This window comes from Calypte anna, chromosome 5, assembly GCF_003957555.1.
Source record: "Calypte anna isolate BGI_N300 chromosome 5, bCalAnn1_v1.p, whole genome shotgun sequence".
In the NCBI taxonomy this organism is placed as follows: domain Eukaryota; kingdom Metazoa; phylum Chordata; class Aves; order Apodiformes; family Trochilidae; genus Calypte; species Calypte anna.
The window spans coordinates 12,974,243-13,002,123 of NC_044250.1; the positions used below are offsets into that span (position 1 = coordinate 12,974,243).

The 27,881-nt window shown below is 40.9% G+C and overlaps 1 protein-coding gene across 3 annotated transcripts in view; it reads right to left on the reverse strand.

Moving 5' to 3' along the window:
- The window catches only part of KCNQ1 (potassium voltage-gated channel subfamily Q member 1), a 316,467-nt gene that overhangs the window by 239,708 nt on the left and 48,878 nt on the right, over window positions 1-27,881 (reverse strand). For all 3 annotated transcript variants that reach the window (XM_030451196.1, XM_030451195.1, XM_030451198.1), the window contains exons 3-6: window positions 8,579-8,705; window positions 6,782-6,860; window positions 5,944-6,040; window positions 5,280-5,420 (exon numbers count right to left, since the gene is read on the reverse strand). In XM_030451196.1, coding sequence (XP_030307056.1) covers window positions 5,280-5,420; window positions 5,944-6,040; window positions 6,782-6,860; window positions 8,579-8,705 — 444 coding nt within the window. The remainder of the gene's footprint in view (window positions 1-5,279; window positions 5,421-5,943; window positions 6,041-6,781; window positions 6,861-8,578; window positions 8,706-27,881) is intronic.

Genomic DNA, 27,881 nt, shown 5'->3' on the forward strand with positions numbered 1-27,881 from the left:
CAAAAAAAGTGGGAAAAAAAGGAGTCAGTTGAAGAAGCACCCTCTGAATCTCAGCGTGATGTTGGGCAAAGTTCTTTAAATGCAGACAGCTTGACTGCAACTTCTGAACTGGTCATGGAAATTCTGCAGCTATTTATTTTCCATTCAGCATCAGTACTCTATTAAACCTCATAAAACACAGTAATAGTACTGAAAGGAACAGCATTGTTTTGTGCAAGGAAAAAAAAGAAGGCTTAAGCACATACAAGGTAGCCAAATAACTCAGGAAAGAAGTTTTAAAACATCTTCCCATGAGGATAATTCCAACCATGTGGCATGAAAAGCAGGGAAAAGTTAGTTTCAGCCTCCTACACTCTCCTTTCAACAGAAATACAATTTGTACTAATTACTGAAAGTTAAATTAAAGTTAAATTCCTGAATAATAATCATTTTTTTTTACCTAGTGACATAGAAAATTGTCTATATTTTGAAATACTTTACTGCTGTTTCTTCTCAGAGAAAACAACTATGTAAAATTTCTGGATTCTTCTAGATACCATTTTTTGCCTAGCTCTTAGGTAGCTGTTGCCAGAGGTTTAAACATTTGGGAATTAAAAAAGTCCCAAGAGCATTCTCTAGATGTAAGAATATTTACATCTGTACTTTGTAAGTAAGAATTTGAAAAGGTTTCTCTACATCTGCCCCACTGGTCTTTATTAGAAGAGAACAAATGCACTTGGAAATGTTCATGGAGTTAAAGTTATGGGATGAGAAGGCAGCTGCAAGGTGCAGAGATTGCATGTAAAGAGCATTTCGAGATAATAACACTTGTATCCTAAGACCCTTGCTCCAAAAATCCTTAAAAGTAACTATCACCCTCTGAAAAGAATCAAACACATTATCCCCCAAATTAAAGACAAATAAAAAAGTATATGAGGCCTATAGCTAGTATTCTTGACTTGTAAAAAACCAGAATAAAAAGGAAGTCTCTACTTCTGTTTAGCATTGAAACGCTAAATCCCCAACAGCTTTTCTATTTAGAAGGGTTCTGAGAAGGGAGAAAGGGTTCTGAATAACACAAGGTCCCTTTTATGTGGCAATTTTTTCAATATTTCTTTTCAACTCTTTATAAATGTCATCAGATTTGTTCTAACTTAGTCAAAGTTTTATGAGCATGTAGAGTCAAGTGGTATTTCCTGCAACTTCTCAGTAGTTTGCCCACAATTCTGACTTTCAGTTTACACTAGAAGAGCACATACTGATAGAGTTTGCTAAAGAGGAACATGGCTTTATGTAAAATTTAGAAGTAAACAAGCTTATTAATCATGTGTTGAATTCAGTCCTGGATGAGAAAGCATCTATACATAAATTAAAGGAGGAAGAACTCTTAACTAAAGCTGGTGCTTGCAAACAATTCCAAATCCAGTTCAAACCAACTCAAAGGAAGGGGCCCAGTTTACTATCCATGCATGGCTATATTCAGTAAGCACTCGTGGCAAACAGTGCTCATGATCAAAGAGACTTCAGCACAATCCACATAATGGTTTTCCTGAGGGATGTTTGTTCAGATGTGGAGGTTGGAAATTGTGTAGAGTTCAGTGGGTAGCAAAAGGAGAACTCCCCACAGTCTGCCTCAGGCATCTTGGAGTTTAATGCTTAAGGTGGGTGGAGGGGAGAAAAAAACCCAAAAAAACCCCAAAAACCCCCCAGAGACAGACAATAGTGTTCTCTGAATGTGGTCATCAGTGACAGATCTGGTAAGAACATTTATCATCTTAATTTTAAAACAAACAAACTTGCTTTTATTTGTCCAGAACCTATACTTATGTCTTTAAGATTAAGTCTGGACATGAAGGACAACCTAAGCAGACTGATTTTTAATAGTTGCACTGTGGAGCTGAAAGGCATCATGTTACTTGTGGTTTATCTGCAAATATTAAATGTCTTTTGAAAGACATACAGACATTGGCAGAATTATTTGCACAGTACATGCACTGCCTTCAAAACTAGCACTAAGACACAAACCTTTATGCCCCAAGGTAACCTCAGCTTTCTTCAAGAAGCCCATAAACTGAAATGGCAAATAACTACATCCCAGAGTTCCTATAGGAAATTCACAGAAAGCCCAGGAGGCCAATTTACATATGGGAATGGAAAAGTAATATAGATTTATAAATAACAACAATAGCAATGAAAAGAACCCATAATGACAAGTTATGCACCCTATGGGTATGTGTGCAGAGTACACACAAGTACCCAGTTCCAGATGCACTTTAGTTGTGGTAACACAGTTCTTTTCTAGCATAGAATCAGGGAATGGTTTGGGTTGGATGGGACCTTAAAGCTCATCCAGTTCCAACCTCCTGCATGGGCAGGGACACCTCCCACAGCCCAGGTTGCTCCAGCCCCATCCAACCTGACCTTGGACACTTCCAGGGATGGGGCAGTCACAGCTTCCCTGGGAAACCTGTGCCAGGGTCTCACCACCCTCACAGGAAAGAATTTCCTCCTAATGTCTAATCTAAATCCACCTTCTTTCCAGTTTAAAGCCATTACACCTCATCTTATCACACCCTGCCCTTGTAAAAACTCCCTCCCAAGCTTCCTTGTAAGCCCCTTCAAGTTAACTGGGATTTTGAGGTGGTTTTCTATGAGTTTTTCTATGAGTTTGCTACCTGCATAAGGAAGCATCTAAAAAGCATGAAGAATATTCCAGTATCACAGCATCAGAAATGGATGGACCTGGATCCATTTCAGTTTTGTTTTGCTAAAGCTTTTGTAGCAGTCAGCAACAATTGTAGTGTCTGCATTCAGAGCATATCTAAGACACTAAATCTATTTTTAGTATTAAGAGATGACATTTTGGATTTGTTGAGGGCAGCATCACACTTCAAGTGGAATTCTGCACCATAACAGAAGTCGTAACAGAGAAAGAATAATTATCATAATTAAACCCATTGATTAAACAAGCTTATTGTAATTAGACAAAATAACTGGCATGCCTACTATCTGAGCAAAAAATTCCCTGAAAGGACAATATTTCAATATCCTGAGAGATCATATCAATTCTGTAGAAGGTTTTAGTGTATTTTCAGTAAGTCAATCTGGTCTGACACATACTCAGTTTTTAATGCCAACACCAAGTATGGGTTTTTAGATGCAGCTACATCTGCCACTGCTCCTTAACCAGTCATCTGCCGCCTGTACTGGGAAAAAGCCTCAATGACTGGAGAGCACTGGAAAAGCTGCTTGCCAGAAAGCTACTTCTTTGTGCCACACAGCATATTTCTGATCCTGAAAGAGGTTATATTTTTCCATGGCAGAGAGCAAGAGGGAAGAATTCTGCTGCAAATCTTAGCATCAACCTAAAAAAACCTGTGGAATTAAAAAGACTCCACATGCATCTCACAGCACCAGAAACCCCACTCATCAATTGATCCTCCCTGAACCAGCCAGTGTTAGGGAGAGCACTAGGTAAGCCCAGACCTGAACAGGTTTATTAAAAGTATTTCTCATAAATATATGGTTTATTAGTGAAACTGAAGTGCTAGTCCTGCCATTCTTGTATGTAAGGCTTACTAGAATAAGTAAAAAAAAAAAAAAAAAAAGGCTTACTAGCATAAATAAAAAAAAAAAAACAACCAACCAATGCCTTTTGATTTAAAACAGCAAAAGGAAGGCTAAAAAGACCATCAAGTTTTGAAAACTCACACATGGACTCATGGGTGATGCTTACACATTTTAAAGATCTGTAGCACTTACTGCTGACATTTGTTTTATTAAGCTACATGCAATTAAAGCAGAGAGGAACAAGTCATTGCTTGAATGCTAATGATAATGAAAAACAGCTTCCAGTAAGTACTTTTCTTTGAACTGTAATAGGAAAAGGAAAAGGAAATAATTACAGAGGGGAAATCCCAGAGGAACCATCCCAATCATTTGAGAACAGAAGGATGCAATTGTTACTAGCACTAAAATATAATCCTACAAGAGAGGTGCTAAATCACTAAGTATATATAATGAGTCAAAACAGAGAGGGAATATCACTAGCAACAGCAAAGCAGAACTTTCTTAGCAGGACTAAAGATCCAGCTACACCAAAGTGTGGCAGCATCTTAGAGAAACCTCTGAGCAAGGTACCATGTCAACAGAGCCCAGATGAATCCCACCAATTCTGTATATATATCATATAATATATATATATTATATATATAATCACTATTTTAAAGTCCTGTGCACAGATTTCTTCAGTATTTCAGGTGCACTTTGTTCTGGAATTAGTCTGTTCTCAATAAACAGGAGATTACAGTCCTAGGCAGAATTGCAAACTATATATATCTATTAAAAAAAACCACAAAAAACCAAGAAAAAACACAGACACTCCCCAAAAAGTGACCCAAGCTCCAAAACACTACCCCTGATTTAGCAAAATCCTTTCCACCTTAAAAGGTTGAAACCTCCCAGAAGAAAGGTAGCAAGAAGCAATAAATGGATGGAAGATAGAAATAGTAATAGGTATTTCTACATCTTGTATACAAAATATCATAGAATCATAGAATTAGCCGGGTTGGAAGGGACCTCAGAGATCATCTAGTCCAACCCTTGACCCACCGGAGCAGTTGCTAGACCATGGCACTGAGTGCCACATCCAGTCTTTTTTTAAATGTCTCCAGGGACGGAGAATCTACCACCTCACCGGGCAGTCCATTCCATAGCCTGATCACCCTCTCCGTGAAGAAATTCTTTCTAATATCTAACCTAAACCTCCCCTGGCACAACTTAAGACTGTGTTCTCTTGTCTTGTTGAAGGTCGTCTGTGAAAAGAGTCCAGTTCCCACCTGGCTACAGCCTCCTTTCAGGGAGTTGTAGACAGCAATGAGGTCTCCCCTGAGCCTCCTCTTCTTCAGGCTGAACAGCCCCAGCTCTCTCAGCCTCTCCTCATAGGGCCTGTGCTCGAGTCCCTTCACCAGCCTGGTTGCCCTCCTTTGGACCTGTTCCAGGACCTCTACATCCTTCTTAAACTGAGGGGCCCAGAACTGGACACAGTACTCGAGGTGTGGCCTAACCAGGGCTGAGTACAGGGGAAGAATGATAACTTTGTGTCACATAACTATAAACAATGAATGAAACTACTGATCACCTATTGTAGTTTCTGTGTTTCACAGCATTACAAAACCAGAAAGTTTCTTGAAGCAATAAGGTCAATCCAAAGTACAGCTCTTACTCCGTGCTTGCTTGAACTTCACTCCCCATTTGAAAGTGTTGAATACTTTTAGTACAGATAAAATTGAAATACTTACTACTCCCCACCACAGTGCATCTGCATAGCTGCCAAATTCTGTTTCTCCAGAATCATTTACAGCATCTTTTTCAGCCAGGTACACAAAATAAGAGGAAAAAATGAGGCCCAGAAACCCAATGTAGAGTGTAGTTATCAGTTCCTGCAAAGAGAATTAAAATAACAGCATCGTGATCTTGTCAAGATATTTGGAAAAGAAGAAAGAAATCCCAGCAATTAATAAACATTAACACTGATTGTTGGCTGTGCAAATTAACAAAAATCCACTGAGCTCAATAGTGAAAAAATTCACACCTTGGTTGATGATTTGGTCCAGAATGCACATTTCAGAGTCAACCTCTTCCCTTCCAAGTGTGACTCTTTTATCCTTTGGTCACCCAAAAAGTAGTCAGGTGATTTTGTTCCAACAGTGCCACACTCAAAATAACTCTGGAATGTAGATGCCTATTTTTAGAACTATTAAGACTACTTCTCAGAGGTTTTGTTTTCTGTGGGGAAATCCAACTATAGGTCAAAAATTTTGCCCAAGTTGACGTATTTCTAATCTTTCTTTCAGGTGAAGAAGGGAAAACAAACCAGACTTGGTTAAAATAAATGACTGCCTGTCTCCAAACTGAATATATTTGGACTTTTGCATCAAATATTAGGCCATTCCTCATACTTACTTGTCTGTGTATGAACACCACTGATCCCAGTAACCTCCAGGTCCCACCCTGACGATCAACGTGGAGCATTCGTAAAATCTGCAGAAAACGGATGCCCCTGGAACACAGTTTTTAAATGAAATGAATGACCAAAAAGTACAAGAGAAGAAATAGAGAGAGAGGTGAGGGCTTGATCCTCCAAACTATGATTTTGAGAAAAAAAAAAAAAAAAAAAGAGAATATGTTATTTTTTTTACATTAGCCTTAGCAGCCTGTCTCTTCACTCCATTGACATATCTTTAATTTTTTGTTTTTATTTTATTATATTTTTAGTGAAAGCAGCAAGGAGAGATTGTACAAGAGAAGGAGAGACCTTTGCACACAAGGCTCGTAAGGCTAACTCAAGGATTCAGGAATTTGGGACACAAACTCTACTGCTTCAGAAATAATTCATCTTTGACCTGCTCCCCAGGATGGGAAACAACCTACAAAGCCAGCTAACTAAAGAGCTGAATTCCTTACCTTAAAGGAATCTGAAGTAGACAGTCCAATAATATAAAAATAGTATAAACCTGAGGTAAAACGGGATTTGGCAGAACCCTGGTGGGGGAAGCTGGTTAGGGGCACCACCATCCCCATATAAATGCTATAAAACCAGAAAACACACACAAATTACATTTTCCCTACATTTTATGATTGTTTCACACCCATACACGATTGGTGATGGCTCTGGTACATGATTCTGAGCAGTCACCTCTTTTCTCCAGCAAGAATTGAACTAGGAGGTAAAGAAAAATAACCCACCACCAATAACCCACCCCCTTACACAGCACTATTTTCTTTTATTGCATGCAATTACCTGATAGCTGAGGTTGCAAAGACTTGACCTTTGGAGCCAACACAAAGAACTATCATGGAAGCAACAACTACAATTAAATCTGGAAAACAAGTCAATATAAAAAAAAAAAAGTTAGAAGCATCTTGCAATATTTCTGCAAGTCTGTTCCTAGAAGCAATGCCACTGCTATTTTAACAATTTAAATCACCCTAAATTAAGGTTTTTTTCTTACAGTTTTTTATAATTTTAACATATATAAAGAAAATACAATTGTCTGATATGATAGAAAGACTTTACTGGGATAGGTTCAAGATGGTGACATTCTAGAGGAGTATATAACCCGTGAGGGATTTCAGGTTTCTACCTATTATCTTGTCTGTATATCTTCATTTCTCTGCTGTTTTAGATATTATTTTAATCATTTACAAAGGTTTGGGGGTTTATTTAATAAATGAGGCAATTGCTTTACTATTATTTCATCTATTCAGCTCTAAAAGGGATTTTTAAAAATGTAAGTACTGTGTGAAAACAATCTTGTTGCAGTCATTGCCCTGGGATGACTCTGAATCTCTGTGGCTCAGACCTTGATAATTTTGGAAAGGAGCTCTATTTGGAGAATGAAATAGTTCTTGATACCTATCTGGGAAAGAAGAACTTCGTTTTGATTTTCAAGCTGAAATAAATTGGATGACATTTCAGAGCCCCTGAGGTTCTACATCTCCAGTGAAATGGACCGTGCAAAGATGGAGTGATTTGATGTTTGCAGTCATGCTTGAGCTACAGTTCTTTGTATATATGCACAGAGAAGGTAAACTAAATTATTTTAGGTTGAAAAAATGCCCAGATCCAACATTTTGTAATTTGTGTTTAGCAAAATTGGAGATAGGTTATGAGAAACTCTATCTTCTGCTGTTCTAAAGTAGTGGGAAAAAAACATTTCACAGAACAAGAATTCCTGTGCTTCTACAACAACACCCCTCTCCCAAAATCTGGTTTGTTGAATGCATTCATATTTTGTTTGATTCAGGGCAAGGGTCTTTACACAGTTCTCAGTGCAGGGCTAAAAAAATACAGATTGATTTTGGATTAAGTTTCCCTCAGTGAAATTGTTAAATGCAAGATGAACATTCTAAAAAAATAATGGCTCCCAAAGTCTGTGGAATAAATGGATGTGATTTCTAAGAATACTGAAGCCATGTTAGGAAGCCAACTGCAGTAACTACCAAGACAAAGCAGGTGCCAAGTTCCAAATGCATCATTGAAAAGAGTTTTTTAATCCAATAGATACACAAAGTAACCACAGTGCAGCCATGATGCTCCACCAGGCAGTACATAGCTCAATGAGATTCAAATAATAAATAATAATAATAAATTATTCAAACACTCATAATGAATTATTTAAACAACTGTTGGGGAGAAGAAAAAAAAAAAAAGGGCCATTCAGTATCTTTTTTAAAAAATACATTTGTAGCCATTGTACTGTGTCTGGGGTTCTGAGGTTACAGGAGAAAGGACTATGGCCAAGACTTTTTTCTGGCAAAGCTTCAGATCACTTGTGAAAGGAAAACACTCTGCTCCTCTGGAAAAACAAACCAAGCTACATTTGCTCTCAAATGACAGTGCCCTGGATTCCTGAAAGGAAATCCAGATCTTTAGTGCTAAGAACAAGAACTCCTGATCCAACTTGGCTGCAACCGCCGCAGGAATTCCACTTCTCAGAACTTTGAACAACTAAAACTTTGAATAATTAAAACTCTGAATAACTAAAGGATAACTTTTGCTTGCTGTTTACATTGACTTTAAGCTGTTCATACTCACCAATGATGGAAATGGGCTTCCTGGCAAAACGTAGCCTTCCCCAGATCCCAACATATTTACTGCGGCATCCCGCTGACCACAACCGAACCACGTACTCTGTTCCAAAGAATACCACTAATACAATTTCCTAAAAGAAAGAGAGGGAACTAGGTTGATTCTCTACTATACACCTTCAGTTTTGGGTTTTTTTGGTTTGTTTTTTTTTGCAGCATATTAGGGAACACTAAGACAGAATGTAAAATTTGGCAGGTGAAAAAATGTCAACGACGCTAATCCAAAGTACCAGAAAAGCCTGTAGGAATAAAGGAAGAAAAGATTAAGAGCAGGTTTAATTACCTTAATTGCATACACTTTGTCTTGTCTACACGTATGAAAACTGAAAACCATTCTGTGCAATTTACTTGGTCTCATTCAAACAAAAGGTTTCCTGCCTGAGCCAAAGAAAACAAGCACAGTCTCTGCTGAAAAGATGAGTATTTTGGTAGCATATTTCATTTCAGGAAGAGGTGTGCTTTGCATTCCATTTTTGGTATCAGCTTAACCTCCCACTACTTTTTTGTCTTTAATCACACATGGATTGAAAAAATATTTCTAGTACCCCTTACCCACACATCCATCTCCAGGTGCACTGAAAACATCATAGTGAGACCTAGGTCTGGTCCTACAGCACTGCTGGTATCAACCACAGACCTGTGCTAAAGGTGTGACCTTGGAAATGGGTACAAGGTGATAGATGTCAAAGAGATCTGATTTTTATGCTGATTATAGAGAAGCAGAGCTACATCATATTTGTAACTTGGAAAATGTGTGGATAAAGGTTGCTTTCCTACGGGCTGGTTGAGTACATTGAGCCCCAGAAAATCAGAGAGCTGCAATACTTCCTTATTGGCCACCTCAATTAATAATCAGTCACTATCTCTGTCAGAACACACAGCAAAATCTACTAATTGCAAAGGTAACAGTGGTTTATAACTGCAAACACACAGCACGTTGCCTAGAGAATGAGAAAAGCAGAGAAACCACAGTTACATAGGATAATTAAGCAGAAAAGCACAAGCTGCTTATTTCATAGAGTATTTCATATTAAGAACAATGTCAGAGAAGCCAACACACTGCTGAACATTTTATCCAGCCTCCCCACATTTCTGTAGGGTTCTGCTGCTGGCAAATGGGACCCAAGATGCTATCTGTGATTATTTTATAAATCAACTGAAATACCAAGGATAAAACCCTAGTCCAGTCAAGATGAATGGGAGTCATATTAGGAGTTTCAAAAATGAATGGAACATTGCCTGGAATACTGAATAAAATAATAGATATGTAAACAGTTTAAAAAAAGGGGAGTGGGGTAATTTATGCATCAGTCAACTTTGCTGTAATCTTTTTGTGACTCTAAACCACCAGACTCCTGGTAAGATAACAAAGTCCTCACCTCAGTGTATAAGCTCAGCTCTGGCACTTCTAGAAAAGCTACAACATTACCCAGCACTCACTCCCTGTGTTTTGACAGCCTGATAACCTGTGCAAGATGGCATATGCAGCACAACAGCTACCACAATCCTTTAGAGCCACTGGTATTCCAGCTGGATTTTCAGGATATAATGAAACTGCTCAGACCATTGGTTATAGCAAACAGGAAGCTCAGACCCCTTGGCTCAGACAATAATTTCTTCTCCACCTTTACTCTGCAAGGATTGACCAGAACCCTTCTCTCTTTTTTTTTTTTTTTTTTAATTAGATTTTTCTTAAATATTTTTCAATAAAATAAAAATACAATGAATGTCATCCATCTAAAGGACCAGCATCTGCAGCAGATGCTCTAAGGAAAGCCTGAGTCTTAGGACAGCAGCTTAAAAACACAAAAGAACTCTTCCTTTGTGCAGTTCCACCTAATGTCACTTACAAACCTGCAGAATTAGGAGCCCTGCTTTCCATTTTGTGCCATGGAATTGTCACAGCAAAATATAGCCCCAGAGGCCACCTCTTCTGATCAGGGACAATATTAGTTACACATTGTCAATAAACTCTGGTATCCAAGTGTATCCAGGAGGATCTGGTATCCTGGATGTAGGAGGTTATTACTACATCTCCTTTCATCACCACCACCAAGCTCCCTTAACAAAAACCAGCAGTGAGCATACAGGGAGCAAAACCTGTCTTTCATTCAAAATAACTAATTTGAGGGAGGGATGCATGGGGATGCATCCTACATGCAGCTCAGACATCAACAAAAATAATTACTAAAAGAGCAATGAAAAAAATTACCCCAGTAGGCAAACCCAGAGTAAAGTTCATATTTTAGCACAACGAAGCCACAAACAGCACCCTGAAGAGGCACCATGGCCCTGTCAGGGTCACAGTTCCAGTTTTCTAGCAAGAAGGTGGGAAGTGAAAGCCTGGATTGTGCTTTACAGAACTGAGCATTCTCTTCAGTGGGAATTTGCATCCCAGTTATCCTCTGTTTTTTTTCAAGGCCTTCCATGGTTCCTTGGCTCACAGGGACAAGGATGCAAATGGGGGCTGGCCCCAAGACAATGGGACAGCCAGGCAGTCAATGGTTCCTGTCACCCAGCTCTTTGCCTGACAAGCAGACAAGCTCAGAGAACATCCAGCGTCCCGTAGACCCCGGTGACTGAAGGGAAGGACCAGGCAGCTTACACCAAGAGACATTTTTCACTCCTGACGGCTTGATAAAGCCTGATTGACCTAAATGAGAGCCAAGTTATTCAGGGAACATCAGGGGTGAAAGTGCACAAGCTGTTTTCTGGGTGCTCATACACAAAACCTCCAGGTAGCCATTGGCAACTGGCAAAATCCCCATCCCTTGCCCAGGGCTGTGCAACAGACAAAAATGCTTTTTAATATCTTGCTTTGCAGAAGTCTAAAAAGTAGGCTCATGGGGGTGGAGGAGGTTGATGTATTTCTGTCAGGACACACTTCTTTAGTGGCCAGAAACTTGCAGACAACAGGGAAAAAAAAAAACAAACCCAACACATCAGAAAAATGATGCCTTCCTGAGCAACTAAAATTTTGCTTCTGTTTTGCTGATTAGCAGCTTAACATGAAGCTTGACATCAACTAGAAGGCTGCCAACCTGGGTGAACATGAGTTCATTAATTCTGGTGGTCATTAAGGCCAATTCCAGTTCATAGGACTCGGCCTGATAAGAGCAGCAATGCCTCAGGGCTGAGAACTTCAGCAAATCTGAGTTACATTACAGATTAATTTGGTTCTGTTTCTTCAATCCTTTCTCCTAAATGCTCTCTTAACACCTACCTGGTACTGTAAAAATCCTGTGCTTCTCACAATTAGAGAAGACACAGAACATAAAACAAAGCAGAAGCTTTTATATTATAAAGAGCTACAAGTGATGCTGGGATTCATCCAGCATCCACACTGTGACTCCACTGGAAAAGGAAAGACACAGTTCCTAAATTTAGCTGAAAGAGATGTTTCTAAGCCACAAGAAAACCCTGACATAAAATGGAATATGACACCCTCAGAGCAGCTATTTTAACAGATACAGAGATTGTGTCTGGAGGCTGAGAAATCATCTGCATAGAAAATACTTTACATGAAGCTCTGTCTGTGGACCTCAAACTCTGACTTTGAACTTGAGCACCTTGGAAGCCATTTGGTGTGGAAAGACAGGGTAAGGTCATCCAAAACCTGTTATGAACAATAAGACCTTCATTCCAATGGGTCTAGGCCTTTTTCAATGAGCTCCATAAACATAAAAGGGATAAAATACATGTTTTAGGAGCAAGGAGGCAAAGCGTATCATGATGTTATTCTTGGTTGGCTACTGAAGACGAAAAAAAAAGTTGTTTTTTTTTTTTGAAGCTTATTCCATCTGCTTCTGGGAGATGCCAAGCACAGGAAAGCAGGAGGCACTGACGAGAGGGACTCTCAGAAGGACACACTTCTTCTACACTAAGATTTTCCTCCAAGCCAATGTTTTACTGAGAATACAACTCCTCTTGCAGCACCTACAGAAGTAGCTCAGCTCCAAGGTCCCTGTGCCACTAACTTGCCCAAATCCCAACTTCTAAGGCAAGGGAATGGAAAAGCTCTGAGACAGAGCAGGGACAACAAGAGGGAAGTGGAAGAGAAACCTTCTTGGCATCTCTGGCAAAGGAGCAGAGTGAGGACACTGCCAGGAGTATTGAAGGCCAGGTTGGATGGGACCTTGAGCAACCTGGGCTGGTGGGAGATGTCCCTGCCCATGCAGGTGGGTTGGAACTGGGTGATTTTTAAGGTCCCAAGTTAAACCATTCAATCATTTAGTTTACAATAATTCTTTATAGTGTGGAGTTCTCCCTCACTGCAAAGCATGCTCAAGAACTAAACCCAAAGTATTTGGCAAGAGAAAGGAAGTGTCAACAGGCCAGAACTGGCACAAAAAAAAAAGAAGTTTTGAAAATCCCACTCATTTCTATTTCCTGAAACTCTTCCCCAGTGGTGTAACTCTGCACATGGTCTCAGAACCAGTGTATGAAGGAGTTCATGCATGACTCTCCCCTCCAAAGTGAGAATGCAGCATTTGCTTCATTTTCTATCTCCCTGAATTGAAAAGAATTATTCACCTACTTTATCTTCAGCACACAGACTGTTCAGAGATGCATTCTCTTTGATCAGTAGACACAATGTGTTAATAGAAGTAGAAAGAAACTGGTACAGACTATTAAAAAACTAAAATCAACCTAAGCCAACTACCCCATATTTTTATATTTACATCTAACTTTTCATATTAGCACTACTGACATAGTGGTTACTTTCCCTGATCTGATTATTTTTATCCTGTCAAATATCTTGTTGCATGTTTTCTAACAACCTTCCTCATTCATTTGTTAAAAAGCTCCTTCAGATCCACCAAACACTTCCCAAGTCTTCCCTCCAGGATGATGAGATGGAAGTCCAGCTGGATAAGCACAGCAACAGCAAGAGGCCCCCAGTTATGAATTTTTTTAGTTATTATGAGCAAAATGTGCAAAAGCAGGTACAGATTAGGCTGAAGAGGAACTCCTGCTGACAAAGTCCTAACTTTTTTACTTGTCTTTGGCAGACAAGACATCCCATCCCTCCCCATGCCTGCATTCCCACCCCCAGGAAGGGTGTTACAGAACAGTGCTCAGATTGACTCCCTTGCTTCAGGATTTTCAGCTCTACCCTTCCTACATGATTTTTTTTGGCTTCCTGGGACTCTCTCTGGGATGTGATACATGTTCCACAAGACATTTCCAGAGGAGTGAGAGGTCAGCAGAAGCAGAACAGTATTTCTCCATCTAGTCATGATGTTACCTTTTCTAGAAGCAGAATGCTTTCAAAATTCATCCTCCAAAAGAAAGATTTCTGGCCTGAGCAACAACTGTGCTCTTCTCTCTCAGTTTAACAAGAACCAAATTTCAAATGCTGGTTTCAACCACCTTCAGATAACAAAGGCAAAAAGAAAATTTTCATTTTTTCCAGACAGGCAGGAGAGTTGCCAGATAGAGCTGTCAAGCTCTGAAACAGAACCCTGCAGGGTTAGGAGTGGGGAATTCCTTTCACACACCTGGGTGACCACTGCTTAGTTCCTGCTCCCAAGCTCTGCCTTGATAAGAAGTTCAAGTGCCATATTTCTGGTGGACATTTCCATAACCACAACCTGCTCTTTGCCTCAGCATTCCTGAGCTCTCTCCCAGCCCTGCTCCAGGGAATTCACATCAGGCTCTTCCCCACAGCTGCAAAAACAGTCAGACACTAAACCTGTAGTCCAGGCACTTAATGCTCCTCACAGGAAAACATATGTGCTGGTTTAACCTAATAAAAAGACCCAAACTCTCAGATGCCACATGTAGCCAGCCCATCCAGTCAGCATTCTACACTTGTCTCTTCTGAAATTTGTGAAGGAGGAGAGGAGAATGATTTGACATGCAAAAGAAACTTAACCCAAGGCAAAGGCAGCATTTTCAACCAAGTGGCAAAGAAGTTTCAAGTACTAAAGGCAAGAAGCTTCCCCCTGGTGCCAACTTCCATGCCATCCAGCCAGCAGGAAAGAGCATCAGGATTGGAGGATGCCAACATGGGAAGTTAATTGATGCCTACCAAAGCACCCCATTAACTCCGTGCAAACTCTCTCTAGAGCTTTGGTATCATTCCAAATGGACCAAACTGAACTTGGAGATATAAGCCAGATGTCTCTCAACTTGCATACCCCATTAACCCAGCTACCGTTGTGGGCAAAGCCTTATATTTTTACTGGGATTGATGTTTCTATCAGTTTGGGGGCCAACATAAATAAATGGTGCAACAGAGGCTGCTCTTTGAATTCTTGCAAAGTTAGGAAAGGAGAACTTCAGCTCTGTGAACCTCCCTTCACTCACCAACACCTTTCCCCTCCTCCCTTTCCAAATAAAGGACAAGTGCACCATTCATTGATGGAAGAAACAAAATTCCTTAAAAAGCCAGGGCCTTCTCAGTGGCAGCTGGTCCGAGCTTCAAGATGTCAAACACCTCAGGAAATCAGGAGGCATTCTATGGAATGAATTTAACAACAAACAAGAAAAACCCTGAGCTGATATTTGGCAGAATTCAGTAACACTGTACTCCAAAACTCCTTGAAAAAAGGAAAAAGCTTCTGAAAGCAACATCTAGGAGATGTCAAGAACAAAGTACAGGCTGGCAGGCAGCTGAGAGAGCAAGAAAAAGCAACCTGACCAGGAGAATCCTTCTGTGGAGTGCTTGAAGAGGAATAAACATTTGCAATTTCAACAGAAGAAGCATGGTCAGAGACAGGTGAGTTTTCCTGTGCTGGAACATTGGGCAATACAGGACAGGTTTAGAGTCCACCTAAAAATATACAGCTTTAGAGCAACCATAGCACTGGTTATGCCTTTGAAACAGATTAACTTCTCAGAAGAACCACAAAATATAAATAACCAATAATTTAATAATTTAGCCAATGTAATAAAAATATAAAATAACCACAAAATCAACCAAACAACAAACAAAAACACCAGATAGGCAAACAAACATCCACCTCAAGACTCCCAAAACTTCCTAGCACATATAAGTTTTTTAAGTAGAATTTTCCTATTGATTCCTGCCACCTCTACTTATCAAAAAGAAGTGATTAAATTCAAATCACTTTCAGGAAGAAATATTTTCAAACTATTAAAGCACAAAGTTTCTTTTTCAGTTTCAAGGACAGTTCACCTGTCTTGAAACCCAGTATTCTGACTGAAACAGGGAAGAATTCATCCATGTCCTCTCTATTACCACCTACACACTTGATACTTGACTATTTCCAGGTAGGAAAAAGAAGCATTTGGGGAAAAAAAAAAATCTGCCACCTAATTTCAATGGTTTAGCTGAAGGGAGCAATTAACTCTTGTTTTGTCTGAGCATCAGCTCAGCAGAGAAGCCAATAAGGAGCACATATTCATCATGCAGTCACTTCTTGAATCAGCTCAGATTGATTAAAGTCCTTTCATTAACTGATTTCAGCTCATCTGGTTTATTAACATCCAGACATCCCACCTGGGGCCCTTGAGCATCTGCTGTGCTCATCTGACTTCTTTCAGAAAGCTCAGGCCCCTTTGTCCACTCCAAGCATTTCTCAGATTTCTAGATTCACCTGATCCTAACAACCAGGGCACCCACCAGCTCTTATTCTCCATATAATAATTTCTTGCTGTTGTTCAGGAGCCAATCACAACTCTCTCATTCAACCACACATCCTCAAAGCAGAAAAGATGGGTAGGGGTTTCTCAAAACTTAACAGCTCTGCTGCTCTTCCATAAAAGCAGACTTATGGCTGGCCATGAATTTTCATTTTCATGGTGGTCACAATAAATCACTGAGTCCAAACACATGCAACCAGTAGTACAGTTCAGTATGGGTAGAGGATGGTGGAAGATGAAGCATTTATTTGTGCCCTACACATTTAGGATGTTGCTCTTGGGCTTTTTATAAGGCACTTGGCCACATGCATTGTACTTTCAATGTACACTAAATTCATTTATTCACATATAAAAAATACATAATGATGTCCCTGGGTGCAAATGGAACCCAAGTTTCCATTCTTCAGTTTCTGCAAAAATCAATTGGAAACTTCCCTGTATTGTACACAAAAATATTAGGGTTTAATTGATTTCAGTGATGTTAAATAGCTCGACACATTTAACACACGTTCACCTGGTTTTACAAAGGTTTATTTGTAAATAAGCAAGAGCTGTTCAGAATGTTTCTTTTGAAACTATTTAAGAGTTCATTAACTCAAGATTTTGGGGATGAGGGGGAAGTTTCTGGACTACCAGCCAGAGTATGTTAAAACAGTATCTCACTTTATATTGAGCTCCACCAAGATAAAAGGGTTAGAAGGTTGCTGTATGATAAAAAGAACTCTTGTATACAAAGACAAAACTGCCTTGAAATTCCTAAAAGCCACCCCATACCAAAGAATCACTGGGTAGAAACATCACCATAGGGAAGAAGAGTAGGAGGGGGAGCAGGACCTAGCACAACCAAAAGCCTTCCTTACAAAAATATTACTCTAAAAAGAGATGATTTCTTTGCCTTTGAAACTGCTGAACCAGTCAGTTCTCTCTCATGTTCAGCATCCTACCATTAAACTAAGTCCAAAGTTTCTGTGGTTACTATCAGATGAAATGAGCTCATTTCCCCTGAGAGTTGCCTACACTGACCAGATGGCTTTTCCAGCTACTCCCCATCATCCACTGCCTCCTCCGTTGCCATGGAGATCAGCTTTCCCATCCACCCTGCAGCCTGGGCTACAGCACCTACCAGCTGCTGTCTCGACTCCATCAGGAGAGCAATGGGGAAAAAAAGTGGGAGATGCAGGGCTGAGCTTCTCCCAGCTCTGGACCCTCAGAACCACAAGGTCCAAGCCTCAATTTTTGGGGCTGCCCCTTTGGTTTTTTCCTATTATTGTTTCAAGCCACCTCCCTGGGGCCTCCTCTGCTGCTTTACAGACTGGGGACAGCTCAGGGGAAGCTGAAACCAGTTGGTACAACATTGTCAATTGCTGGGCTGGAAACCAGGCTTCTGCTCCTCATGCTTCTCACCCAACATTCCCAGCTAAATGGTTTTAGGAGCTTAAATCCAAACCTCCAGCAGTAACCCATCTCAGGTTCCTGATGTTATTCTCACTCCCTACTTTCAAAGAAAAACTTGGTGGATTAATGGCTCCCTCTCCTTCCTACCAGGCTGCTTAATGCCTTCAATTCTCATTGCTTTTTAACTCCTGGGGAACTTTAATCCCTCCCTGGCCGCGCTGATGAGCTGCAGAGAAACCAGGCTGGTGAGGATTTTCATTCCTGTGTTTGCTTTGTTGAATGCAGCCAAGTTCAAATGTCTAATTACAACATTGCAGAGTTAATGATCAATTTAACAAAGGCTTCAGAGTATCTTTGAAGTCCCAACAAGGAGCCAAAGGGGGGTTGAAAATGTTAACTGCAAGGGGAGCTTAGGTAGAGAGCTTTTTTAGGATAATCTCTCCCACTAAACATTAAGGTTGAGTCATTTCAGATATTTCCAGCAACACCATGGATCTGGATCTGGTTGCCAAATAGCACAGAGCTGGAGCTGGTGTTTATTTTATACCTCTGAGCAGCACCAATCATTACCCTATTAATTCAAGCATGTTTAATTCTATGTCCTTAAACTCCTCAGTCCTGCCTATTTGTAACTTTTAAGCCATCACAGGGAGGCACAGCTTGTCACCACATTTATACTTCACAAGTGCTAATCACTAAGGTTGGATATACAATGTAAGCAGGGTATATACAGAAAGCCCCAAGTGATGGAGCTTAAATGTCTGATATTCAGCTTTTGCTCCTTTTTTCCTTAAGGCAGACTTTCCCCCCCACTTATCACACAGGCTGAATTTGCCTTCAGATGCATGTAGCTCCTCCTGATGTCAGAGGACACACTCTGCCCTTTTTATTTATTTTTATTTCTACTTTTTATTCTGGCACATGGAGCCACTGATATTGTATATACATCATGCACCCCTCTGGTGCTGAATCACCAAATCCAGAAAATTATATTTATTTTTATTTCTACTTTTTATTCTGGCACATGGAGCCACTGATATTGTATATACATTATGCACCCCTCTGATGCTGAATCACCAAAACCAGAGGTAGCATTAAGGGCACTCTCATCACACAGAGAAAGGAGCAACCCTACCAGCCAGCATCACCAGACACATGGAAAAATTTGGGGTTTTTGTATCCCATCTCAGGTATCAGACAAGGTGAAGACGAAAGGCATTAACTTGCTGACAAAAAGTGAAGCAAGGATTCTGAGGACAGCAGTAGCAGCAGCCATTGGTGGTTCCCCCAAGGCAAGAGAGGGAGAAAAGAAATAAAATTAAAAAAAAACCAAACCACCAACACTTGTCAGGGTTGTGATGGCCTCTTAACCATGCAGGGGTTTGTGTATATATAAGGCATTATCAACAAAGAAAATTTCTCTCTCCTCTATTCCCAGTGCTGCAGTTACAGAGCACAAGAATAGAGGATGGAGGACAAGGAAAAGCTGGATAAAATACACTGGTGAAAATCAGGTTTTCCTTTCTGGAGTCAGCCAGTGCAATCAGATTTCCTTTCAGATCTCCTGGGACACTGTCTTACAGCTTTCTTCATTTCAATCCAACTTCCTTAGGCCTTATCTATGTGGCAATTTTCATTTCATGGGGAGTTTTCTCGTTACATTCAGGTACTTCAACCTTACAGACCTGGCACAACAAAGGGTACAGATGCTTGAGCCTATAGATCATTTAAGCTCTAGTAAAATGTAAAGCAATAAAGAAGTGAGTCTGCACCATGCTGAAAAAGCTTTTCAATGAATACCCAAGTACAACACTGATGCAGTAAGATCAGGCAGATGGCTTCCCTTTTTGGAGGCAGTTCACTTAATAGATTTACTTGCACTCCAGAGAAGGAAAGGGGTGATTTGTCTGTTCTTAAAGCAATTTTTCTAGAAAAACTACATTGTGAAATAGTATTTGGACATTGTATCATGAACATTTTTACAAAGTGTACGACACATTGTCCTGCAACAGCAACACAGAACTGTGTTTTCAGTAAAGTACAACTGCACCCAACAAAAAATAGTAACTTGTCAAATGTCTTTGCTTCTCCATGCTTTGAAAGTGTAAGGGAAAAAAATCAGTTTGTGCATCACAAGGCATTTTTATGGCTGATACAGCAACTCAGCAGCTCTCAGTATGCATTCATAGAATCATAGAATCACAGAACTGGCTGGGTTGGAAGGGACCTCAGAGATCATCGAGTCCAACCCTTGATCCACTACTGCTGCAGTTACTAGACCATGGCACTGAGTGCCACAATTATATTCTAAGACAAAGTCTCCACAAGTGTTTCAGTAGTTTGGGAACCTTATCACATCTTCTGAAGTGATGCAAGCACTGTGAGCACAATTTGCACACCTATAAAGCAAGCTGGATTCTTGAAGCACAAGCTGCTCGAGAGAGATGGTGATGAGAGGAAACCTTCTGACACTTCTGCACCTACAACAGGAAGATTCACCCATCCTTTTGGGATATTTTAGAAGCTTAGATTTCATTTCAGAAATGCCATTAAGTCTGCATTCATCCCACCTCACTTTCTGCTCTTAGCTGGAAACCCCTTAGCTCCATCCATAAACCTGTGCAGGAAAGGGGAATGTCCAGAACGTGCTGAGGCCCAAACTGTGACATCTCAGCATCAAATCAGGTGGCATGGGTTCATACCTGATCCTCAAGCAAAAGCAGTACTCAGGCTCCAAACAAAAACCACCCAAACAAAAAAAGAATTTAGCACAGTGAAGTAAATGCAATGATTTTCTGCCAGATCCAGCAGCAAGAATACAATAAGTGAGTGCGTGACAGCTCTTCAGGAAGCCATAAAATATTCATTTTATTGTATTAACTTAAGCTGAGAGTAATAATTGCTGTAACCAATGATTCAGAATGTGAAGAAGCAGCAGTGAAGGATGCAGTGCAGATGACTGACTCTCCCCCACCTCCTGTGGGAACAAGGATGTTTGCATCCCTTGATATTAAACTCAACAGAAACCATCTCAGAGGCTTCTTTTTCAGACAGAACCACCACAGTGCAATGCAACATTTCACAGTTCCTTCTCACCAGTTCTGCAGCTCAGATTTTAAGCACTTAAAACAACTCAGGGAGAGGTATTCTTCATTTTACTGCATGGGGTTTCGTGGTGCAACATCTATTGGAGAAGTTGCTACTGCTAGCTTGTCACTTTGGGTGCCAGTTTATCAAAGTGGTTTGTATCTAGCAGATCAGAAATCTAAGGTTTTGGCACAAGAAAGCTCCTGAGCATATTTCTATGATGGCAAAGGTTAAAATAATCTCCTCCTGTTTAAAAATCAACAGTTCTTTCTCTGTCAAAAAGAGAAATTGTGTTTTGAATCAAAACCTCTGCAGAGCCTCCAAGTGCAAAAGTGGCAGTCAGCATGAGAGCATCTCAGAAATACTGAGAAAGAGAAAAAAACCCACTGCAATCTTTAATATTTCCCTCCAGAAGGCTGCAGTGTACAGGTGCTGGAGGCAGAATAAACACTACCAGAAGCTGCCATCTCTGTCCAAACAGAAATAAGTATTTAGGTTCAATATATATATGAGAGGTTGGTCTATCATTCATCTTAAACTTTTCTTTAAATTCATGTTTTGATTGTGTAACTAAATTATGTATTTATTGTCAGATGTGTTTTTAAGTGCTAAGACATGCACATTGCCCTACTGTAATTCAGTATTGGGCCCAGTTCTGTTTAATATCTTTATCGACGACTTAGACGAAGGGATTGAGTCCATCATCAGCAAATTCGCAGATGACACCAAGCTGGGGGGGAGTGTGGACCAACTCGAAGGCAGGAGGGCTCTGCAGAGGGACCTGGACAGACTGGAGAGTTGGGATGATCCCAACAGGATGAGGTTCAACATGGCCAAGTGCCGGGTCCTGCACTTTGGCCACAACAACCCCATGGGGAGCTCCAGGCTGGGCACAGAGTGGCAGAAAGGGACCTGGGAGTCTGGATTGCCAGGAAGCTGAACATGAGCCAGCAGTGTGCCCAGGTGGCCAAGAAGGCCAATGGCATCCTGGCATCCTGGATCAGGAACAGCGTGGCCAGCAGGTCCAGGGAAGGGATTCTGCCCCTGTGCTCAGCCCTGGGGAGGCCACAGCTTGAGTCCTGTGTCCAGTTCTGGGCCCCTCAGTTTAAGAAGGATGTAGAGGTCCTGGAACAGGTCCAAAGGAGGGCAACCAGGCTGGTGAAGGGACTCGAGCACAGGCCCTATGAGGAGAGGCTGAGAGAGCTGGGGCTGTTCAGCCTGAAGAAGAGGAGGCTCAGGGGAGACCTCATTGCTGTCTACAACTCCCTGAAAGGAGGCTGTAGCCAGGTGGGAACTGGACTCTTTTCACAGACGACCTTCAACAAGACAAGAGGACACAGTCTTAAGTTGTGCCAGGGGAGGTTTAGGTTAGATATTAGAAAGAATTTCTTCACGGAGAGGGTGATCAGGCTATGGAATGGACTGCCCGGTGAGGTGGTAGATTCTCCGTCCCTGGAGACATTTAAAAAGAGACTGGATGTGGCACTCAGTGCCATGGTCTAGCAACTGCTCCGGTGGGTCAAGGGTTGGACTAGATGATCTCTGAGGTCCCTTCCAACCCAGCTAATTCTATGATTCTATGATTGACTGATAATCCAGATTTTTAAAGCAGATAGCTATGTAACTTTTAGAATCCACCTGTTTTGAGTCATCTAATGCCACACACTACACCAAAATAGAAATAAAAGCTACTATTTAAAGCTTGCCATAACACTCCAGTTGTCAACAATTCTTGATCAAAGCATCAGCTTTGACGGGGCCATATTTGTTTAACTACCACTACTGCTTATTTTAGCCCATACTAAGGAGTTCTGAAGAATATAACCTGGGCAGATGCCAGAAGAATGTAGCTTTTAAACATAACCTTATATTCAAAGAGTGAAATCAAGCTTTAATAACATAAGCATGCAAAATTCTGTCATATACACAAACCTTTCCTGGTTTTGGGGTTGTGGGTTTGGGGTTTTTCTTCTTTTTCAACAGGATTTAAGTAGTTTTCCTTACAAGTACTTCAGAAGATAGTGGAAAAAATCATGGTGGCTATTGCTATTCCTAAAGCTATCTGAACAAATTTAGGAGATTTACTTCAGTGTTTTAATAACCAGAATACTTGGCATTTCACATCACAGCAGATTTCACCAAATGATGAATGTCTTGTTTTCAAATCTTTTGGGAGTAGTTTGCTTGGGTTTTAATCTAGTGGGTTTATCTATTTGCCAGAATCATATTCTCACAGTTTAAGATGTTCTCTGACTTTATCACATAACCAGTAACAATTGCCATGATTTTACACCTGAGAATGGGTATTGAGTCTGAAAAAGTACTTAGGTTAAATCCAATCTGTTTCTACCCCCAGTGTTCTCAGTTCCTCTTAACTGTTCTTTTAAAGCTGTAGGGTATAAAAAAAGAAATAACTGGAAAGTAAGAATCACAACTACAATTAAAACCTTTTTATGTAGTAAAGCTTTACAGCAGCACTGCAGGGATTGACATTTGGGGTTTGCAAATGAATTTTCAGGTCTGGTGCAGCTGGCAGGGAAGATCCCAGCAAAATGCAGCTGGAAATGCCACTTGTCACCTGCCATCAGTGCCTGTCATCTTCCACAGGGTTTCCATCACTAGGAATAAATCTGTCCCTGCCAGATCAGTTCATTACACCAGATCAGCACAGACCTCACAGTGCAGGACCACTGAACGTTTCAAAAACTGGAAAGATGCTCCAAATTTCAGGTGGTGACAAGCAGAAGGCTTTCAGAGACAGTTCACAACCTCCAGGGATTGTTACCTGTATCCTAAGGAATAAAATTCTCTAAACAGCATCAATCTTAAGCCCATTATTATCCCCTACCCTAACAGCAGCATCACAGGGGAAGAAATCAAAGCAAATGACCCGTGATTCTTGAAAGCAGCCTCTGAAACAAAGATTTTTAACTTCGCTGGTCCAGATCACCCCACTAGCATTGCACCTCTTCTTTTTTCTATTAAAAGGTTTTGGGCAATCCAGCTGCAGACAGAGGAGGACTCCTGGCAACCCAAGGCTCAAAGAAAGATGGTAAATGTTTTTGTTTCTTCTAGACAAAAACAAAACTCCTCATACCAGACTGCTAAGAGCAAAGGCCTCTGCAAACACAGTAAATGCCTTCAGCTACCTAAAATACACTGTTTATTTTACTTCAAAGATTTTTAGGCTAAATTACCCTAAAAGCAAAAAGCACAAGCAAAATAATTTGGGGGTTTTTGGTTTTTTTTTTTTGCTTCTTTCCCAGCCTCTTAAAACATCCCGGTTGGTCTAGACCTACACATCACAGGCTGACCCAAATAATTCTGCCTTTCATAAGATTTCTTCCACAAACAGGAACTGGACCACTGCACACATGCACCAGTTACACTTTAAATATTTTGGCATCCTTTTTCACCCATTTCCCTTTCACTTTTTTTTTTTTTTTTCCTTCCTTTTGATCTGACCCCAACCTCAGGGCTTGGTCCCCTTCCCTTGGGGGTGGCTGAATGGGCACAGCTCAGCTCAGGCAGATGTTTTGAGGGAAGTTTCATTCCCCCCTTGCTCAAGAGACAGAAGAAGTTTTGCTCTGGCCTGAGCTTCCCACTTGGGAATCCCTAAAATTAGAAGCCAATTCACAGAGGAAAACAGAGCAGAAGGGAAAATATCCCCTATTTATTTGATGGTTCAGACCTCTGTCAGTACTGTTAATGGGTACTTTGCTACCTCCAAAACAAATCACAGATTTGGGGTGGGTTGTCCTCTAGTCCAGCCCACCTACTGCTTTTATTTTCAATGCTTAAATCTCCATATTCTGGTAGGACCCAAAGCACAAAGGGGCCCTCATTTACAGCCAACTCCCAAGCACCACAAGGAGCATATGAAATAGCATCAGAAACCACAAAAACACATTCCTGGAAGCTCACAGGAAGCCGAGGGTGGAGATTTGTGGATTTTTCTCTTGCTGAAGGACAGGGTAGCCTGCTTTCCTCTGAGGTGTTCTCCAGCTGGGAAAGCATGGAATACCTACAGGCACATTCCCAGAAAATCATGAAAACCACAAAGGTACTAGAGGAGGTGGCAGAAAGGTCACAGATTTTACTAGAATGAAGTACAGTATTACAGATTTTTCTTCCAAAAAAAGGCTTGGTCATGGAGGTTGAGAACCTGGCTATAGCCTCTACCACTTGTTCTGAGTCTTTCCTGCAATCATATCTTATTATTCCATGGAAATCCTCACTTTCATTTTGTAAATATTCAAGGAGACTCAAAAATCACTTTTTTAGAGCTGGTCCATGGAATTAAAAGCTATATATTCATCTCAGAGACACATTCAGCCACAATCCCTCAACCTGCAGCTTTATCATGAATTTTCTGGCTTTTGAGGTGAAGGCACTGAGCCTGGTTACCTTGTACAGCTTAACAAGTGATAGAGTTAAAAAAAAAAAATTTCTCTTGGGAAAAGGGTTATTTGGTGACATTGGCAGCACTGGTGGCTGACCCCTGGGGCAGTGGGACAGTCAGACCCAGATGGGAAATAGCTGGGAAGGAACTCCAGGGAATTCCCAAATCATGAGACCCTTCCCAGTGGCTGAAAACTCAAGTGTGAGGTCCAGCTGCTGCAGTCTGAATGTGTGAGCATCAGTGTTGGGGACCTGATCCCAAGTGACAGATTGTATTACACAAAGTTCCATCTCTGCCTGCCCACAATGGCTCCTAAATCAAAGGCCTGACAAGCCACTAACAATAAATAAATCAAAGTAAAAAGCAAATTGCTTTGAAAACGTAGCCTTACAGCTGGAAATATTACAGTAAGCTCGTTTGTTAGAAGGACTGCTGGGTTTTAACTAATACTGCACCCCCAGAGGAACTGAAAATGATTGATTTCCTGTATTATGAACTGTGATGAGTAAAAAAAGAAGAGATTCCAAATAAAAAGCTTTCTTTGTTCTGAATATCACTTCCACTATGCTGGTCAGTCAGATGCTATTGTTTTTCCTCCCAGACCCACAGCTCATGGAAGTTGTCCTACTAGAAAACAAAACAAAGCAAAAAGAGAGAAACAAAAATCTCTTCCAAGATTTTTACTGCTTGTTTTCAGCCTTATGTCCAAGACTAAGAATAAACAAGACAAACAGTAGCAGTTTTAAAGACCTCCCCACCACACAAGTTTAAGATTTTAAAATATTCACAAGTCTTTCAGTCCTGAAACCTCTTGGGATAGAGGCTGGGATTAACATTTATTAAAAAGTAATTAAAAAGACATTAATTTTAAAAAGCTGACATGCTCCATTAGCTGCCTTCTCTGTGCAATTTATTCCAGCTCTTAATCCAGGATATCTCCACACAGCTCTGAACCAAACCAACATTTCTGGCCCTAAACCCCAGACTCCTGTAGGTCCTGGGCAGCACAGATCAAGGATGCCAGAGGAGAACAGGAGGGCAGAAATCTCTTTTGATTTTACCTTTGACTTGTGTGTTTGACTTCTTGTAGCCTGCTTCAGACTGTAATGATTTTTAAGTTAAAGCTAGGAAAGGAATGACAGCAGATGCTCCCCAGTGCATGGCACCTGCAATTCATTAAGCAACTGAAACACTCAAGAGGTTCCAAGAGGTGACAGAAAAAGCAGAATTACAAATATCATCTGATAGCATCCTTCATCCCAGCAAGCCAGTTAGCATTTCTTTCTCCTCCTGACATCTTTGTGTGAAAGTTTCACTCCCACAATCTCCAACTCTCTAAAGTTGAAAAATCTCTAACTCAACATTTCCTTTAAAAACTAAGAAAAAAGAAAATCCTCTCAGTAACTTTGTCAATGCCACATCACTTTTAAGAGCAAGGAGAAAGAGACAACTGCTTCATGGAAGGGGTGACCATCACCAGAAATGTTTCTTGTGTTTGTCTCCTTGCTTTTCCCATACCAAATGCTCACCTACCACTAAAACTCAGGATAATGCATTTTTATTCATCCTGTGCTCAGAGGGACAGCAGCAGAATCTCCCACTTCTTATCTGCTCTTTTCCAAACAATCACCTTACCAGATGCAAGTAGGGATAATCTTTACATTTGCAGGAAATTTACAGGAACCACAGTACTGAGGAGTTCTATTAAATAGATATTAAAATCCAGGCCCCAGCTACCTGACTTAAAGGAGATTTAAAGTGCCAGAGGATTATTTGTCTGAATTCCCATTGCTCCCCCTTCCCTAGCAAAGAGTCCACAACACCTGCAGTGAGAAAAGGACCAGAAGAAAATGCCTTCTGAACAAACCCTTCTCTCTTCTTTCCAAATGAAGCACAAAATCAGCAGAAATCAGCAATTCTGATATCAATCACAGCTCAAATTTTTTTACTGTAAGGGTGACAGAGCCCTGGAACAGGCTGCCCAGGGGGGTCGTGGAGTCTCCTTCACTGGAGACATTCAAAACCCGCCTGGACACGTTCCTATGCGAAGTGCTCTAGGTGGCCCTGCTCTGGCAGGGGGGGTTGGACTAGATGATCCTTCGAGGTCCCTTCAAACCCCAAGGATTCTATGATTCATTACACATCTCTGAAGGTATGATTTGGTTTTAACATCCTTGTACAGAAACTACCAAGCCAATGAAGCCGAGACATGAAACGTAACAGTCCCTTGCACCTCAACACCTAGAAAGCAGAGTTCAGATGCTTTCCAAAAGTGGAATCAGCTCCTGGAACAGCTTTTCCCAGGCAACTCTCAGCAAGACAAGAGGGCAGGGTCTCAAGTTGTGCCAGGGGAGGTTTAGGTTGGAGATTAGAAAGAATTTCTTTCTGGAGAGGGTGATCAGGCATTGGAATGGGCTGCCCAGGGAAGTAGTGGATTCTCTGTGTCTGGAGATATTTCCAAAGAGCCTGGATGTGGCACTGAGTGCCATGGGCTGGGAACTGCAGCAGGAGTGGATCAAGGGTTGGACTTGATGATCTCTGAGGTCCCTTCCAACCCAGCCAATTCCATGATTTTTCCTAATGGCTTTCACTGGAATTCCAGAGCCATGGTTTGCTGACCTGGAGCAAGTAAAAACTGCCAGGCTGCCCCTTTGGTTTGGGGTTGGTGTTTAACAGAATGAATTCACAGTGTGAATTTCTGGGTGACCTGATATGTGCCTGAGCTCACCTGTGAGCCCATTAACCTGTATATTAG